Below are 19,854 nucleotides of genomic sequence, written 5' to 3'. Positions count from 1 at the left end.
TTTTAAATTTAATTTGGTCTTTACTGAACATTTTTGTTTTTGTTATGATTCTAGCTTGAGTCTCCTGTTGTTCAAAAAATGGTTACGATCTTAAAAGCCAAAGAGAGCAGCTATTATCCTACTTCTCAGAGCATTTTGAAGGACGTAGAAGATGGTAAGGGTAGCTTGAATGAAATTTATATTTTGTCTACCTTTATATGTTTGTGTTATAGAATAATCTATAATACTGTTTGCAATAACACTATAATTATGCCACTGCTAAGCTGTATCTGTTCCGGAGGAGCATGTACACATTAAATCAAACCACTTTGTATTTAGACTTTGCTCATTATTTACTTTTGTAAAGTTTATGTGGATACTTTTCTTTCCATAAAAATCAGGGAGAGATAAATTAAATAAATTAGTGTGTGTGTGTGTTTCTAAACATTATTTTGAGTCTTCACATGTACTATATCTGTTGTTATGCAGATTTTATCGCTAACATGAATAACTGTGCACTTAGTATAGTAGCTAAATATTCCTTTATTATTAGTTTGTATTTTATATACCTCAAATGAAGTATTGAAATATAATAAAAATGCCTTTTACTCTTATAGTGCCATTTATCTTATGAGTTGTTAGCTTAGTAAGCAATAATATTTAGCTCTTACATAATACTTCTCATTAGTAATTCTCAAAGTGCTTTACAATGGAGGTAAATATTGTTAGCCTCATTTTACAGACAAGAAAATGAGACTCAAGGAGGTGAAGTGACTTGCTCATGGTCATCCAGCAGCCAAGTGACTGAGCCGGGATTAGAATCCAGGTCTCGTGAGACCCAGTCCAGTGTGCTCTCCACTAGGTCATACTGTCCCAGTGCAGCCTCACATCCCTGTTAAGTAGGTAAATTATGCCCGCTTTATGGATGGGTCTCTTTCTCTCTCCTATGCAGATGTCAGTGCTTGATGTCCAGGTTCCATAACCAGATGATACCTTCTATATCAAGGGAGGCTAGGTGTTGTAAACTGCCATCTAGATGCCACTCTTCTGCCTCATGACTACTTATCTGCTATGCTGCTTCACAGTCACAGTATGGGGAGGAAAGCAGGCTGAACCAATGTATGGTTGAAGCAATTCTGTTTGAGACAGAGAGTAGCCTAGTAAGCCTGGTCTAGGATCTTTGATCAAGGGGACAAGGAGACAGGTGCAGTGATGAACTCCTGAATTTACTTAGTGCGTTAGTCTTTCCCATCGATGCTTCCACACTGTAAGGATGTAGTTTTCAGCTCCCTAGTGGTGCTGACTGTCCATGCACGCTAAAGGGCCAGTAGCACTCTTGTCCAGGAGTGTTTGAACTGTTGTAGCAAAGGGATGTCGAGAGATCAGCCATGGTGTCACACCCCAGACCACAGAAATGGGATTCCTCTCCTGAAAACAAGTAGACTTTTGAGTTGGCTCAGAGTGTTGTTCTCTGTCTGAGAAGGAGGCATCAGTCAACGAGAGATGTAATAGGTTGGTTCATCTGTCTCAGCTCTCCAGGCAGACTTAACAGTAACGGCTTCTTGTTAAAGGTCTGGCAGAGCTGTGTGCACTAGTACATGCAAATTGAAGGTTTGTGTATAGTTCAAACAGCCACTAATAATACAAGTGGTTGAATTCAACTCCATGTTGACAAGCTGAGTGTGGTGGCTGCACCCCCAGACGGCAGAGCAGCATTCTGCTGGAGCAAACACCAAGGCTGGTACAGATGTATGAAGGACCAAAGGGTCTGTGCCCCAGGAGGTTCCTCACAGTTTTCATATCAAGGCAGTACAGGAAGAGAACTTCATTTTCAGGTGTTGCACATAAGGCCAATATGTCAGGCTATGTTGGAGTTTTACTCGCAAGTATGTGACAACTGAATGGAATGGCAATGGCTGTTCTTGGATATGAATCTATATGGGTTTATTGGCAAGAAAATTATTTAGATGGAAAGTAGTTACCAATTTCTTGGTTTCATTGAGAATTACTCTTCATTGCTAGAAGTGGTCAAAGTATCCATGTCTTGGCTGAGAGTCCCTTCAATCTTGTGGAAGTTGTTTCCTGTGTCAGCAATGTAGACGTCATCATCATACACGTACTTCTTGGCCTGCATTTCAAGAAGGTCATGTGTGTGTATATATTGAACAAAAGGGGAGCCCAAACTGACCCTTCTGGAAGGCCATTGTGGAGACATTTAAAGTGACTGACTTTCTCCCCAACTTGCAGGATGAAGCTTCAGTTGCTAATCATACCTTGGATGAACCACATCATCAGCCTACAAGGACTACAGTAGAACCTCAGAGTTACGAACACCTCAGGAATGGAGGTTGTTCATAATTCTGAAATGTTCGTAACTCTGAACAAAACATTATAGTTGTTCTTTCAAAAGTTTACAACTGAACATTGACTTAATACAGCTTTGAAACTTTACTATGCAGAAGAAAAATGCTGCTTTTAACCATCTTAATTTAAATGAAACAAGTACAGAAACAGTTTCCTTATCTTCTCAAATGTTTTTTTTAAAAACTTTCCCTCTTTAGTAGTTTATATTTAACAAAGTACTGTACTGTATTTGCTTTTTGTTTTTTGTCTCTGCTGCTGCCTGATTGCATACTTCCGGGTCCAAATGTGGTGTGTGGTTGACTGGTTAATTCATAACTCTGAGGTTCTACTGTAGTTTGGGAGTAAGCCCAATATGCTGCACAGTTTTGTGGGCAGAGTTTTGTGCCATCAGATTGATAAGGACTGCACTGACTTCAGTGGCATGCCATGAAATTTTTAGTAAGGCATGCAAATCTACACTTTCATGCAAGGTGTGACTTCACAGGTTCGTTGGCATCCTCCATGTGCGTCCGAGAAGCAGATGGAATTGTTCCATGGGCATAGAAGGTCAGGAAGTCATATTCAGGGCTTTCATATTCTTCTGGGGCATCTAATGCATGTGTTGCATACTTAGATAGCATGCCACTGTCCAACTTTCTTTCCAGGCTCAAATGCATTTTTTGTATCTTTAGTTAGAAAGAGTAGCTGATCTCGGGTGCATTGTCCGCTCCTAAATCCAGCCTGAACATGAGGCTGCTGAGATTCAGCTAGATCATTAATCCACATCAAGATTAGTCTTTTAATCAATTAATCAATAACACACAGCAGAAAAATTGATCGATAATTCTTTGGGTCTGTCAATGGTTTCCCTTGCTTGGAAACAGCTATGACCTTTGCTATATGCCAAGCTTTTGGGATGCTGCAGTTCTGGGTACAATTCAGAAATCGAAGCAGCTGGCTACTTCTTTGTGTTATTGTCCCTATGGGTTCTCCGTGTCAGGATATGTGTGCACCTGTGAACTCTCAATAAGAGATTATTTGTTTGTTTTTCTGCTAGTAGTGTCTGCAGGTACACACTTGTGCCATATGCCTCTTTGTGCTCCAGTATGAGGGCATATAGGCAGAAACAGACCCACACCACTCCAGTACCTTCTTAACCACTGGTGGCTTGAAATGGAGTTCTGATCCACAAAGCCCTGCTCATACTGAAACAAGAGAAAGCAGTGATAATTATCATAGCATCGGCATGGCTGGGACAGGTGTTGTTCCCTACCCTGATCCATCCGGTGACATGATTCTATGCTCCCAAATATATCATCCCGGCACCTCAAGGTCTGGCTCCTCGATGGTTCTTGGGCTAGAGCAGAAGTGTTCTCCCAAAGTTCAGCTGGTTCTTTTAAATAACAGGAAACCTACCACATATAGTGTGTTTGAACTGCTTCCACTTCTGCGGGCAAATCCTATATCTCCTACTAATTTTTCCCCTGGCATCTATCCTCAACTACCTACTAAACCTGAAATCTATGGGACTGTCCCTGAACTCTGTCAAGGTTTATTTAGATGCCATCATGGCATTCCATTCACCAGTTGAAGTCTTGTTGGTCTTCACACATCCTATGGCAGCAAGATTCCTTAAGGGCCTCCTTAACCTGTTCCCTTCAGGGTGGGACACTATCATATCCTAGGACCTCAATTTAGTTCTTAACAGGCTTTAAGAGAATCTCCCTTCAAGCCTGATCACTACTCTATCTGTCCGTCAAGACATTGTTCCTTGTGGCAATCACATTGGCCAGAAGTGTAGGCGAACTGAGAGTCCTCAGGGCTGACCCACCGTATATGGTGTTGTATCTGGACAAAGTTGCATTGTATCCCCACGATCACTTCCTCTCTAAAGTCTCATCAGAGTTCCACATCAATCAGGACATTCAACTACCAATATTTTATCCCAAGCCCTACTTGTGCAGAGAAGAGACCTGTCTGTACACAGGATGTAAGACAAGCCATGGCTTTCTACCTTCACTATACTCAGCCTTTGTTTGGAGGATGAGGGGTCACTCGGTGTTCTGTCAGAGACTATCTAACTGCATATTGGGGTGTATTTTGGCATACCATGAGTCCTCTGGAATGCACCCCCCCTCCTAGAGTCACTACTCATTCCACAAAGGCTCATTCTGAATATGTTGCCCTCCTTAGGAAGGTACCCACCAATGACGTTTTCAAGGCAGCCGCCTGGTCCTCCATTCATACATTTTCACAGCATTATGCTTTACTCCGTGCCTCCAGGGTGGATGCAGTCTCTCGTTCCCTAGCGTCCCTCCTCTACGTGCGTTACATTGATGACATCTTCATCATATGGACCCATGGGAAGGAGGCCCTTGAAGAATTCCACCTGGATTTCAACAATTTCCACCTCACCATGAACCTCAGCCTGGACCAGTCCACACCAGAGATCCTCTTCCTGGACACTATAGTGCAAATAAGTGATAGCCACATAAACACCACCCTATACCAGAAACCCACTGACCGCTATACTTGCCTACGTGCCTCCAGATTCCATCCAGGACACATCACACGATCCATTGTCTACAGCCGAGCCCTAAGATACAACCGAATTTGCTCCAATCCCTCAGACAGAGAGAAACACCTACAAGATTCAAGCATTCTTAAAACTACAGTACCCACCTGGGGAAGCGAGGAAATAGATTGACAGAGCGAGATGAGTACCCAGAAGTCACCTACTACAGGACAGGCCCAGCAAGGAAAATAACAGAACACCACTGGCCATCACGTACCGCCCCCAGCTAAAACCTCTCCAGCACATCATCATCATCATCAACGATCTACAACCTATCCTGGAAAATGATCCCTCACTCTCACAGACTTTGGGAGGCAGGCTAGTCCTCGCTTACAGACAACTCCCCAACCTGAAGCAAATACTCACCAGCAACTACCCACACACCACAGAAACACTAACCCAGGAACCATTCCCTGTAACAAACCCCATTGCCTACTCTGTCCCCGTATCTACTCTAGCAACACCATCAGAGGATCCAGCCACATGAGCCACACCATCAGGGACTCATTCATCTTCACATCTACTAATATGATATATGCCATCATGTGCCAGCAATGCCCCTCTGCCATGTACAGTGGCCAAACTGGACAGTCTCTACGTAAAAGAATAAAATGGACACAAATCAGACATCAGGAATGGTAACATACAAAAGCCAGTAGGAGAACACTTCAATCTACCTGGACATTCAATAACAGTTTTAAAAGTAATCATCCTTCAACAAAAAAGCTTCAAAAACAGACTTCAAAGAGAAACTGCAGAGCTACAATTCATTTGCAAATTTAACATCATTAATTTGAGCTTGAATAGGGACTGGGAGTGGCTGGCTCACTACAAAAGCAATTTTCCCGCTCTTGGTATTGACACCTCCTCATCAATTATTGGGAGTGAACCACATCTACCCTGACTGAATTGGCCTTGTCAACACTGGTTCTCCACTTGTAAGGTAACTCCCTACTCTTCATGTGTCAGTATGTTTATGCCTACATCTGTAATTTTCACTCCATGCATCTGAAGAAGTGGGGTTTTTTACCCACGAAAGCTTATGCCCAAATAAATCTGTTAGTCTTTAAGGTGCTACCAGACTCCTAGTTGTTTTTGTGGATACAGACTAACATGGCTACCCCTCTGATACTTGGCAGTCTTTGAAATTGTTCTAAACTCTGTAGTGGATCCACTTCCTCGGCACCCTCCTCCACATAGAATCATAGAATATCAGGGTTGGAAGGGACCTCAGGAGGTCATCTAGTCCAACCCCTTGCTCAAAGCAGGACCAATCCCCAACTAAATCATCCCAGCCAGGCCTTCGTCAAGCCTGACCTTAAAAACCTCTAAGGAAGGTAACCCATTCCAGTGCTTCACCACCCTCCTAGTGAAAAAGTTTTTCCTAATATCCAACCTAAACCTCCCCCACTGCAACTTGAGACCATCACATTAAGGAACTGCTTGGGAATCTGCTCATGTGGAGCACCCATTGGAGCAATAACTCAAAGGACTGGTTACTTAACTTTCATTGTAACTGAAGTTCCTCAAGATGTTTTGTCCTTATGGTGCTCCACTATTTGCTTTCCTTTCCCCTTTGCTTTGAAGTTTTACCATGTTCTGAGTTTGAGAAGGAACAGGAGTGGTGTGGGTCTGCTCCTCACTATATGCCCTCATATTGGAGCACAAGCAGGCATATGGAGCAGGCTTGGACCCACGGGCATGATTAGCAGAAAAAATCTCAGCTTGAGTGTGCACAGGAGTGTGCATGTCCTCATGTGGAGCACCCATAACGACAAACATCCTGAAGAACTCCAATTACTGTACTATGTGTGACAGGGTCAGGCCAGATGGCTACAGAAGAGTGCCAGAAGCAAGGTATATTAGCCTCAGGATAAGCAAGTCCCTCTTCCCCTGGTAACTGAGCAGGGGTTACTCCAGGTTAATTAGGACACCTGGAGCCAATTAAGAACTTACTGTAATGGGTTAAAAGCCTTTCCCGCCCCCCCCAACACCCAGCCAGTCAGTGTGGGTGATAGGCGTTGTGAGAGTGGAGGCAAGCTGTGGGAGAACTGAGCAGTGCAGAAGCTGACAAAGATCGGGGAGAACCCCACAGTTAGAGAGATTGAGGAGAAATCCTACCTTAAACAGGAGCTAAGGACCCTTCCAGGTCCAAAGATGTGAAGAAAAGGACCCTGCCGGAAGGGGAGAGCCTGAGCTGTGCATTTGATGTGGTGCTGCCACACCTGGAAGGGCTTCACCAAAGACTAGGGGCTCTCCCTCCACCGGCAGGAGGATCAGGAGGAACCCTGCCGAAGCAAAGTGGGGACAATAAGCCAAGGAGTGTGGGGAAGTAACCCAGGGAAGCCAGCAGCTTTCCTGGGAACCGGCAGCATGAGGCTGCTACTTGTAGGGTCCCTGGATTGGGGCCTGGAGTGGGAGGGCAGGACCGGCCTCCTCCCACCCCCTTTTTCCGCTCACTGGATGTCCATCGAGGAGGCCAGAAGCCCTAGTGAAGCAGTGAGGGTCTAGCAGGCCCAGAAATGGGAAGGCTGCTTGGAGACAGAATTTCCCTGCCCACTATAAACAGAGGGTAGAAATGCTGAGAGACGAGATGCTATCCTGACCCACCACTAAAAGGGAAGCACAGGACCCGCCGAGGTGGAGAAGAAGCCCTGCTACAAATGTAAGTAACCTCTCCTTTTAGTGATTGGTCCAAAATGAGCGACACATTGCTATTGATATTATATAGACCAGGAGCCTTGTTAGGCTGCAATTGATGTATTACTCGGTCAAGCTCTTGATCAGTGAAAGGAATCATCAGACTTATGTCTACATCCTGAGTCTCTATCTCTCACCAACCACCATGTTAACTATATGGCTGAAAGCTTCGTCTCAATTAGGAGCACTGCCATTGGCCACCAGCTGGGATGCGATGGAGTTTGCTGTGATTTGGTATTTCCTCTTGCCCAGACTAGAATCTCAGCTCAACCTCTTAAGAGTTTGCCAGACTTTGTGACTAGAATGTGAGAAATTCAATTTATAAATAATTTCTTTCCGTCGGTCTTGCCTGGTTTGATCTAGCAGGTGAAAAAGTCTCTATTTTTATCAAATACCTCCTGTTCATTCTTGGCAGATTTAAATTCCTGATCGGAGTCTGGTTGCATGAGATGACCAGCCAGGAATGAATTGTTGATGAAATTCCAGAGGTATAGATTTCTTTGTAGCATCCAGAATTTTATCACAGAACGCTTGATAGATGGCACTGATGTTGTCTGACACATCTGATTCTGAGTCTTTACCCACAAAAGATTCAAACTCAGATTGGAACAGATTCCACCTTGCTTTTCAGAAATTCCACCAAGATTTTGGAGGTTGCTTGTAGTTGGAATTTGCATGCCCATTTGCATGCCCGTGGCTAGTGCTGGGATCAGGAAAACATATCAAGCACTTCATGCTCTGTGTTCAGTTGTAGAAAAGGTGAGGTCAGGAGAAGAATCTGAGGTCCATCTCTAGCTTTGGAAAGTGGGTGGCTGCTTAGGATTGTATAGAAGATGCAAGTCGTCTATTGATGTCCACTCCTCTAGCCTTACTCTGTCCACATCATCAAAGTATCCCGAGAGGGAATGATGTGAGTTAAAATCACCACATTAGACTGAAGGTCTTGAGAAGAAGCGCAAGACAGAAGTTGGCCTATTGGCAAATGGGGGGTTGTAGATGTTGATAAGATGTTGTTGGTGAAAGACAAGTGTGGACAAATAATTGATGAACAAACAAACAGTAAGCGCTGGAAATAGTATTTTGAAGAGCTATCCAGTGTACCAAACACTGTAGATGAAATGGTCCTGGAGAAGCTTCTTAGCACAAATGAGGGAGAGCAGATGCCGTAATTTTTAGAAGTAGTAAATATCTCGATAGAAAGTTTGAAAAAGAAATACGCGCCAGACAAAATCACAGAGCTGAGGTAAGCAGGCGAGGAAAACATATAAAGGTAATGAAGGAGCTATTCAACAAGATTTACAAATGAGCAAGTACTGAGTGAAGGCAAGAAAGTGATCATACTGATCTATGAAAAAGGAGAGAAGAGTGAGTGCAAGAACTCAGATGAATCAGCTTATTATGTGCGTTGGTAAAAGCATTTACCAACACTTTGCAGAGGCGAATGAAGAGGTATGTGGAAACAGCACTTGCACAGGAGCAGGACAGATTTAGACTAGGACGAAGTAAAATAGATCAGTTATTTGTGATCAGGCAGATATCGGAGAAGTTTATAGAACATTATCAAATAGGTTACAACAATTTTATAGACTTCAATCAGGCTTTTGATAGTATTTCACAGAAAGGGATATGGCAAGTTATGAGACTGTACGGCATGCCTAACAAATGAATCAAGTGGATAGAAAACATCCACAGCAGGTCAATTAGTGTGGTAAGAGTAGACAAGAAGCTGACGGAATGGTTCAGGATGACTGTAGGAGTGAGACAAGGATGGACCCTGTTGCCAAATTTGTTCAATTTGGTACTAGAAGCAATAACGCCTGTAGCACTGAGAAATGAAATGGGAGGAATCATGTTATGTGGTAGGACCCCACAAAACCTTAGATTTTCAGACAATATTGACCTGAATGCATTGGCCAAGGAGGGTTTACAGACACATAACTGTCAACTGGAAAAGAAGAAAATTTGGATTGAAGATCAGCATGGAGAAGACAAAAATTATGGCAAATGGAAGACCTGAGAAGAGGTAAAGATCAAACTCAGACAAAGAACTAGAACAAAGTAGAAAAAATTGTGTACCTTGGAGTATCTAAGAATGGGAACTGTGAAGATGACATAAGAAGAATTGGACCAGATGCTACTGCATTCAGAAGACTTCAAGATCTGGAAGGCTAAAGACATTCTTATAAAAACAAAAATCAGCATTTATGAGATAACTGTCATGCTGATACTGCTGTACAGGGAGGAATGCTGGTGTATCAGGAAGGCCTATGAATGAAAAGTTTTGACTGCAGACCCTAACTGGCTGAGGGGAATACTGAGAGTTTCAAGACCGCAGAAGATAAAAAATGAAGAGATAAGAAAGTAGCCAGGGCAAGAAATAAGGCTGTTACAGAAGATTCAAGAAAGACTGCTGTGATGGTTTGGCTATATATCAAGAAAGCACCTGGAAAGGATACCATACATGGCGATACATACCAGAGTGCAAGGAATTAGAAATAGAGGAAGATCAAGGATGTGTTGGATAGATAACACAGTTGAGAATGACAGAACAACAAGGTTTAAAGAAGAACAAAGCTGTGTAGCTTGTGCCAGATAGAAAGTGGTCGACAGACTTCAGTTGGCCCCATCATCGCTGTTGAGCTGACAGATGCGAATCAAAGAAGAAGAATAAAAGAGGTAGGTCCTTCATTTTTATAGCCTGACTTTCTATGACATCATTTGTACCTGATGAGACAGGAGTTGCTGGAATACCTTCTCTGACAGGATGCCATCCTGTATTGCCTATGAGACACAATAGCAAAGCTAGGAATTGATAGTTGAATGTCAATGGTAGAGTGTGTTCCCTGAAGCAAGGTAATGTGCTTCAAGCTCTAGGGCTGACTGAAGGAGGGTGTCCCTCTTGGCTGCTGAGGCCTTGTCTACACTACAAGACTATTTCGAATCAACTTAGTTCGAATTTGTGGATTCGACCTTATGAAGTCGAATTTGTGAATCCATACTAAATACACTAATTCGAATTTCTGAGTCCACATTCACGGGGCCAGCATCGACTTTGGAAGCGGTGCACTGTGGGAAGCTATCCCACAGTTCCCGCAGTCCCCGCTGCCCATTGGAATGCTGGGTAGAGCCCCCAATGCCTGCTGGGGGGAGAAATGTGTCGAGGGTGGTTTTGGGTAAGTGTGGTCATTGAACCGTCAATCACAACCTCCCTCCCTCCCTCCTTGAAAGCGCCTGCGGGCAATCTGTTCGTGCACTTTTCTGGTCAGTGACAGTGCGGACGCCACAGCACTGCAAGCATGGAGCCCGCTGCGATCATCGCCGTTTTCTCCTCCTCGCACTTTATCGTCCACCTCTTCCACAGTCAGCTGATGAGAAATTGGGCTACTTTTCAATGGTGCTGCAAGCACTGGGGGACTATAGGGGACGTTTTGCAAACATCAACGTCGGGTGGCCGGGCAAGGTTCATGATGCGTGTGTTTTCAGGAACTGTGGGCTGCTCAGACGCCTGCAGGAAGGTAGTTTCTTCCCGGACCACGAAATAACTGTTGTGGATGAGCAGATTCCTAAAGTCATCCTCGGGGACCCAGCCTGCCCGCTAATGCACTTGCTCATGAAGCCCTATACAGGCGCCTGGGACAGCGACAAGGAACTCTTCAAATACTAGCAAGCAGCGTGACCTGTGACTGTTCATTTTCTTTACAGAGAAGCTGAACCTGCCCCTGTTTCTTTACCCACTGACTGTTGACTCTCCTCTTCGGTTACATACCCCATTCACCCCATTTCCCCCACTTCCAACACACGTGTAAAAATAAAATACATGTCCCATTGTTACTGAAGAAAGGTTTCTTTATTCATGACTTTGCGTTAAAGGGTTGAAACTGGGAGGCAGACTGTGCTGGGTAGGGTGTGCGGTGATGTAAAGACCGCCTCTAAACTCAACGAATGACAGGCTCCTGCTCCTAGAGCGGTCCGCAGTGCCGGAATGCTTCTTTCAACGGAGCCTGCCATCCCTCTTTATGGAATTCTGTGTGCGGGGGGATATGTGACCTTGTGGCGGAGGAGTACGGATACAGATTCCTCTGCTGCGTGACTCAGCGGTCCAGGACAAGGACCGCTGTATAAGATCTGTAACCGCCCTCCCCCGCTACAAAGTCACATCCCCCCCGCCCACACAGAACCTGGAAACCACCTCCCATACCGACCATGGTGCCTACTGACTGCACTGTGTGTGTGACCCGCTGCTGATCCTGCCCCCGTGTCTGTACCCTGGGAAAGGTGACTGTCCTATGCAATTAACAACCCCCTTCCCCACGCCCCCCAATCAAACACAGTCTTCTTTGAAAAAACATGAAGGAAACAGTAATTAACAGCAAAGTATTTTTATTACTTAAGTAGACACTTAGGGGATGGAACTGGGATTGGGACTTGTGTGAGTCCGGAAGGGAACGACTTCTGCAAATGTAGGGTATGAGAGCTTTTGGGTACTTGAGCACTCTGCTGGGGTGCAGTGACAGTTTACACGGCCTCTGGCGCCCCTCCTTCTGGTTATTTTGGGTGAGGGGGGTATGGGACTTTGTGGCGGGGGAGGGCGGTTGCAGATACACTGCAGGGGGGCTCTGTCCTCCTGCGGTCCTGCAGAACATCCACAAGGCGCCTGAGCGTGTCCGTTTGCTCCCTCACTAGTCCAAACATTGTTTGAGTCACCTGCTTGTCTTCCTCACGCCACCTCTCCTCCCGTTCGCTGTGTGAGCGCTGGTACAGAGAGACGGTCTCCCTCCACTGGCTCTGCTGGTCCGCCTCGGCTAGGTAGCAGCCCATACGTTCATCGAACATCTTGTCCCTTGTCTTTTTCTTTCTCCGCCTAATCTTTGCCAGCCTCTGCGAGGGGGATGCTGTGGCAGGTCTGGAGACAGTGGAAGCTGTGAGATGGGAAACAGGGAGTGAATTCCTTGCAAAGATACATTTTTGCGAACAATTAACTGAGTCTAGGCTGTCTCTGTGAATTCTGGGTTGAGACCCCTGTGCCTGCTGGGGCACAAATAATTTTCGCGGTGGATTCTGGGTAAATGTCGCCAGTCATTCCTTCCTCCGGGAAAGCAACGGCAGACAATCATTTCAAGCCCGTTTTCCCAGAATTGCCCTGGCATACGCCATAGCGTGGCAACCATGGACACTGTTTTGCCTTTTGTGTATGTCACCGTATGTGTACTAGATGCCGCTGACAGAGGCGGTCCAGCAGCACTACACAGCAGCATGCTTTTGCTTTTGCATGACAGCAGAGATGGTTACCAGCCATATTGTACCATCTACCATACCATAAATTGGTAATAAGATGGTAATAAGATGGGCATGGTTACCTGTCCTTTTGCACTGCACCATTTGGTGCTGTCATAAGTGCCCCTGGCCGAGCAGCCAGGGGCGCAAAAGCAAAAATTGGGAATGACTCCCTGAGTCAATCCCTCCTTTTTGGTATCTAAAAATAGAATCAGTCCTGCCTAGATTATGGGCAAGTGTACTAGAGAACCACTGTATCATAGAACCAGATAGCACAGCTGCTCTGTGTCCGATCCTGCATAAATTTGGAGCTGTATGCTATTCACAGGGGGTGCTCCTGCAACAACACCACCTGTTCATTCCGGCCTTCCCACAGCCTTCCTGGGCTACCATACCATTGTCCCACCACTTGTGTGATGAAGTAATAAAGAATACAGTAATAAGACACAGTGACTTGTTTGTGAGAAATGAGTGGAAGGAAGCCTCCAGCTGCAATGATAGTCCAGGCAGGACATTAATTACTGTGGATGAAAGAGCCCATCATCCCTCTGCTAGTCCAGGGGCAATTCAATCTTTTCTTTACACAGGAAGGGTGGGGGCTGATGGAGCTCAGCCCCCTGTTGCAATGATGAGGACGGTTACCAGCCATACTGCACCATCTACCATGAAAAATTAGGGCCAGGTGCCCTTGATCGACCTCACAGATGCTAGTACGCATGGTTACCAGTCCTTTTGCACTGCCCCATGTGCCAATAGGCTGATGATGAGGACGGATACCAGCCATATTGCACCATCAGCCATCCATAGCGTGGGGGGAGCAAGGATGTTGGTGTTGAGTGCTGCACCATCGCGTCTATCTGCAGCATTCAGTAAAGATAGGGTGACATGTAAAAGAGTCAAGAGAGGATTGTTTTCCCTTTCACTTCTGGTGGTGGGTGGGGTGTGTGCGCAAATTGCCGAACTATGCCCTGACCCACCGCAGACACTGTGTTTGACCCTAGAAGCATTTGGAGCTCATCCAAGAATGCAAATACTTTTCGGAGACAGCAGGAACTGTGGGATACCTTGCGTCCTCATTCCCCCCTCCCTCCATGAGCGTCCATTATATTCTTTGGCTTTCCGTTACGCTCGTCACGCAGCTGCGTGCTGAGTCTGTGCTATGCCGTCTGTCCGTGGATTTATTAAAAATACTTTGGACCAGGCGCACCATAACAGTAATTCCACTACTTAGATGCATGAGTCTCCTAGCGAGATCACCGTGAGGACAGGCACTGAAGGAGATAGAGAGCGCATGCTGCGTGAAATCTATCACGAACCACGGACCGATGCAGCCGTGCTCGGGGAGGCAATGCTCCCTGAATACCGCATGAAAGCCTCGCGCGGAAAAGGGTGCTATCACGGAGCACCCAATAAGGCAGCTCTCCCCAGGAACCTCCTGCTGATGCTTATCGATTAACGGAAGGAGAGCTTCGTGGAGATCTCCCAGGAGGATTTCTGTTCTATCACCATATATAGAGAGACCTCCTTCTCACACACTTCAGATTCCTGTTATATTAAGAATAAAAGTTAACATGGTTAAAGCACTTACCGACTGCTCCTTCCCCTGATTCAGGATCCGGGTTCATGGCCGGGGAGGGTTGGTAGGGGATCTCCGTGACGGTGATGAATAGATCCTGGCTGTCGGGGAAACCAGCGTTGTAAGCGCTCTCGCCTGCCTCGTCCTCCACAAACACTTCCTCATCTTCCCCGTCCGCGAACATCGTCGAGGAACTGTCCATCGACACTGTCCCATCATCAGAGTCCATGGTCACTGGTGGGGCAGTGGTGGCAGGCTCCGTAGCGTCTGTTTGCCGCTTTGATTTTTTGGTAGCCTTGTCTGGGGTCCTTGGTTTTCACGCGGCGATGCGTTGCATGACGGCTGTATCCTCTGTCTGGATCATGGCTTTGGAGACCTTCTCGTAGGTCTTTGCATTCCGTTTGTTGGAGCGCAGCTCCGAAAGCACAGACTCCTCGCCCCACACACCGATCAGATCCAAGAGTTCCCGGTCAGTCTATGCCGGGTCCCTCTTTCTATTCAGAGATTACATGAACTCCTCTGCTGGAGAGCTCTGCATTGCTGCCGGTGCTGCTGAGCTCGCCCCGATGTCCAACCACGAAATGAGATTCTAACTGTCCAGAAAGGAAAAGGAATTCAAATTTTCCCGGGTCGTTTCCTGTGTGGCTGCTCAGAGCATCGAAGCTCGGACTGCTGTCCAGAGCGTCAACAGAGTGGTGCACTGTGGGATAGCTCCCGGAGCTACTAAGTTCGATTTGCATCCACACCTAGCCTAATTCGAGCTAGCCATGTCGAATTTAGCGTTACTCCACCTGTCGGGGTGGAGTACCAAATTCGAACTAAAGAGCCCTCTAGTTCGAATTAAATGGCTTCCTGGTGTGGACGGTTGAGCGGTTAGTTCGAATTAACGCTGCTAAATTCGATTTAAAGTCCTAGTGTAGACCAGGCCTGAGATTCCTTCAATATTGAGGTGCAGCATCCTGAGCTAATGTTTGTGACTCTGGCCTGGAAGAGGACCCCATTGGAGGACCACTCCTTTGGGCTGTATTTGTCTTTGTCTTTCACTTTTTTTTACAAGAAGAACTCGAGCTCCAATTTTGCATTTTTATCTACTTTAGCTTCCCTTTTTGCTACTAACATGGAGATGTTGTGTGGTGGTAGTAGGTTTGTTCCTCTTTGCTTTTTATGACTCTGTAACAATAGCACTTACATAGGCGCCAATTCCATGGGTGTTCTGGGGCTGGAGCACCCATGGGGAAAAAATGGTGAGTGCTAAGCACCCACTGGCAGCCCCCTATCAGCCTCTCCTTCCTTCCCCAGTGCCTCCTGTGCAGGAGGCTCTGGGGGAAATAGGGAGGAGCAAGGACATGGTGCGTTCAGGGTGGTGGAGGAATGGGGTGGGAAGAGGCGGTGGGGACTTGGGTGGGGTGGGGGCTGGGCCTGGGGCAAAGCCAGGGGTTGAGCACCACCCGGCACATTGGAAAGTCGGTGCCTGTGGCACTTACCCAGAACTGAGTTGTGACACATGTGGTTCTTACCTTTGGGTGTCTGTGACCAGTGGTGAATATAGTATGACAGCCTTCCTACAGTATTTATTTTAACAAAGTATTGGAACAAAGTGTCAGAGAAAAACTATTTTAAAACAACCAACAGACGACATGCACGTCTATCTTACCTGAAGTCTTTTGAGCCCCTGATGGTAAGCCCCATCTGTTAAGAGTCCCTTTTCTAAACTGCTGTAGTCCTTTTGGCCTTCGGTGTGTGCAGGCCTTTTCCTATCATGGCATTGTCTCAAAACATCCTTCAAACATTTGGGATGAAGTGGCTTACCTTCCTTCACTGCCCCTTGTTACATTAACCCAATATATTCATACACCATCCCAATAACTAGGTCAACATTCAGTATTCAGACATTATTACAGAGCAGCTCCTACTCCATCACATAGTGTGTCACACAATGGGCTCTACTCTGGTGAAAATATCCTCAGCAGTTGTTATCCCATTGAGGATTTACAGACCTCTGGAGTACAAGGTGACAGAGGCCTTTCCCCTATGTTAAAGGACTGCTTATGGGACTGCCAAAGCTTGCTCCCTTTTCAAAGATAGTCACAGATCCTGCCAGTTGGCTCATGGGAATGATGTTGCCGTGGCATGTTGTGTCCCTTGATACCCTAATGCAAAGGGGATAGGAAGGGAGACTTCTTTCTTGACTGTCTGACTTTGCTGATAGAGACAGGAACACACAAACGCACTGCTCTTTGCCAGTGAACGTGATTTGGAAACATGCTGCTTCTCCTCCAGCAAACACAGTTTTTAAAAAAGACTGCAGGCCTCTGACTTGTCCCTCATGCTGGAATTGCACATACCTATTACTTTAAATGTAGGTCTGCAGTAACTTCTGCGTCACTCCAAGCTGGTTGGCTGAGGCGGGGGAACAAACAGACAGAAAAGAAAGAGTTGTGATACACAGATCCCTAACTTCCAGCAGTAGAACTGGTGAACAGGGAGTTGTCTGAGCCTTGTGCTGTGTGGTCGAGCTTCTGGGCCTTCACCACAATACTGTCTCATGCCCCAGAAACCTACATATATTTCTCCCTGGGTAAGGACTGTTGTCATTTTATATCTATGGGGAAAAAAATAAAATTGATTAAATTTACAAAGTTACACTCTCCGCCATTGACACTGATAAGCCTTCTAATTTTTACAGTTATTGCACTGAAAATATTTTCCTTTTAGACTAGAATAATTTTTCATTCCTCAATGTAAACAAGCTGATTTAGAAACAATCATATCTGAGGTTTTATCATTTTCTTTTTACAGCACTTATGGAAGCGCAAGATATTGAACTGTACCTGAGACCACTGAGAAGACACATTCAGTTTCTTCAGGAGACAGAATTCCCCAAGATCTGTGCTTTAATTTCCCCTTTGTTTCACACCATCTGCCTGATCTGGAGTCACTCCCAGTTTTACAGCATGCCTGCACGGATAATAGTTCTATTGCAAGAGTTCTGCAATCTGTTCATTGACCAGGTAGCTCAAAATATAAATCATAAACTATATGTACCTAGTAAATAAGGGCCAGCCAATAAATGGTATGCTAATAACAAAAGAATATGAATTTAGCCTGTTAGTTAGTTTTTCTAATAAATAGCACAATTAGAAGATTAATCATGTTTCTGCAGAAATCTCAAATTACCATTTCACTACTAAACCTGCAGCACAGCCAAATAATTAGAACTATCAGTGCTGCCATTTCACAAAGTTCTTTGTTAAAAAATGCAATAATCTCTTTGCATAAAGAAGAAAAAGTATTCTTCGAAAATCATTCAGCGCTTGGCAAGTTGTTTCTTCTGTTGCCAGGCAGGTCTAATGTCTCTTTTTTTAGCAGGTATAATGAAAACTATTTGCTTTATCAAATTGCAAACTGATCCTGTCCCACTTTTTCCATCCAAACATCTCTCCTAGCCCTATATATCTGAGTGGCGCTAAGACTTGTGTTTATAGTGGTAGCTTTTAAATATAGCCATTTCTTGAGGGTCCAGTATTGCAGACACCGTTCTTCTGGCCAAGCAAATACTGGACTACCTTCAAAAACAGTCAATAGCATTTGTTAATTGGCCAAAAAAGTCACCTTTGAGACGCACAAGAGAAACTCACACTCCCTAGCCTACTTCAGAGCATGAGTGCACAGCTGCCACAGCATTCTAATCTCCTGCTGGCCAGGGAATGAGAGATGAAGGAACTGATTCTCCTTTCACACTAGACATTACTCCTGATTTATGCCACAACGACAGAGACTTGTCAGAGTTATTGCTGAACAGGGAGCAGGACCACTAGGAGACAGCTCCGGGAGGACCAAATGTACTGTTGCTGCTGTAATATTTGCATTTCATGTTTACAGTGGAATTGCAGTGATACTTAGCTTTTCTCAGAAAAAAAATGGTGTGAGCACCTGTGCCCCAGAAGAAAATATGTAGTTATTTTTGTGAATGCAAGATGTTACCTTCTGTCACGCTGGTACCACAACAGTGGTTGCTGTGCCAGTATACAACTGAGCCTTCCCTGTCTATTTTTATTTATAGATTAGGTTTTCAGTGGCCTGTCCCCATTTTGTCATGCCTTCATTTTCCCATGCCAGCTCCTTCCCTGCTACTATGTTTATGCTGGATTCTGGAAGGTTGAGTTACAAAGTTTGAATGTTCATGTTTCCATTGAAGCTTTCCTGAGTGCTCTTGATTTCCTGTAGTGACTGTTACTACATTCTGCCTTTTTTATTTTGTATTTACAGAGTAATTAATGTAGTCTTACTATTGCTACCAACATGGTTTTTTAAATAAAGAAAAATGCTAAAAGCAGAGGCCACAGAAACCACAGTATTTCTGAATGCTCCAAACACAGAAGACAGATTCTATTTAAAAAGGGAAACTGTTAGTAGACTAGTTAATGATGTATGCGTGAATCTGTTTTACTTCTTAATTCTGACCTCTGACAGAATGGGCAGCTATACTTACCAGTTAGAAATGATGCTGACTGACTTGAAAGGAAACCTCAAATAATATATGGCCACTTCTGCATTGGCTGTAAAGTTAGGCATGGAGAGTGTTGAAGTTAAATAATGAAAAATAACTAAGAGTGGGAGTATAATGCTTTATCTGAGGAGTGGTAAGGGAGTGAGGAAAAATAAAAGCGAGATGGCAGCAGAGCCGGAATTTTCCCAGACTGTTGTGTAGGTAACTTCTCATTTGAAGTATACTAATTTAATAAATTCAGTTCTTAGATCTGATGTAACAACCATTAATTACAAATTTGCGTCAAATTTGAATAATCCTGACCAGGCGAAAACAATAATGCTTTACTCCTGTATATAGACAGAGAATTTTCATCCAGGGGTGTTGGTTCATCTTTACAGATGTCAGCTGCATCATTTTCACAACACCCCAGTTGTTGTTGTCATTCCCTTTTTACTGTTGTGGAAACTGAGTGTCCAAAGTGGTACTGAAGCTTATGGGTCAGTGGTAGATCTGTGGATCTGTGTAGGTATTGGATTGCTTTTTGAGAGTAGAACCCAGTCTGCTGTCTGAGAGACCACTCTGTCTCCTGGTACTGTTCTACAGCAGTCCCATCTAGTTTTTATAATACAGGATTGGGTGTCCAGATATCAGGATTATTTCCAAACTCTGTCACTGACTCAATTTGTGATGTTGAGCTGCTTCATTGACCACTCTCTGCTTCAGTTTTATTATCTGTAAAATAGAAATACTAATACTTGCATACCTCACAGGGAGTTGAGACTTAATTCATTAATGCTTGTGAAGCACTTTGAAATAATCTGATGGAAGGAGCTATTGAAGTACAAATTAGTATTATTTATTAATGTTATTTTATTTATTTATTTTAACAGTATATTTGCTTACACAAAAGGTAGA

The 19,854-nt window shown here is 44.7% G+C and overlaps 1 protein-coding gene across 1 annotated transcript in view; it reads left to right on the top strand.

The window, feature by feature from the left end:
- Window positions 1-19,854, top strand: part of DNAH11 (dynein axonemal heavy chain 11) — a 305,959-nt gene that overhangs the window by 26,331 nt on the left and 259,774 nt on the right. Inside the window, exons 5-6 of the mRNA XM_045004937.1 lie at window positions 55-154; window positions 17,247-17,458. Coding sequence (XP_044860872.1) covers window positions 55-154; window positions 17,247-17,458 — 312 coding nt within the window. The remainder of the gene's footprint in view (window positions 1-54; window positions 155-17,246; window positions 17,459-19,854) is intronic.

The sequence above is a fragment of the Mauremys mutica genome, chromosome 2 (assembly GCF_020497125.1).
Source record: "Mauremys mutica isolate MM-2020 ecotype Southern chromosome 2, ASM2049712v1, whole genome shotgun sequence".
In the NCBI taxonomy this organism is placed as follows: domain Eukaryota; kingdom Metazoa; phylum Chordata; order Testudines; family Geoemydidae; genus Mauremys; species Mauremys mutica.
The sequence above is the reverse complement of the archived record's forward strand: the minus strand, read 5'-3'. Positions and strand labels throughout refer to the sequence as shown.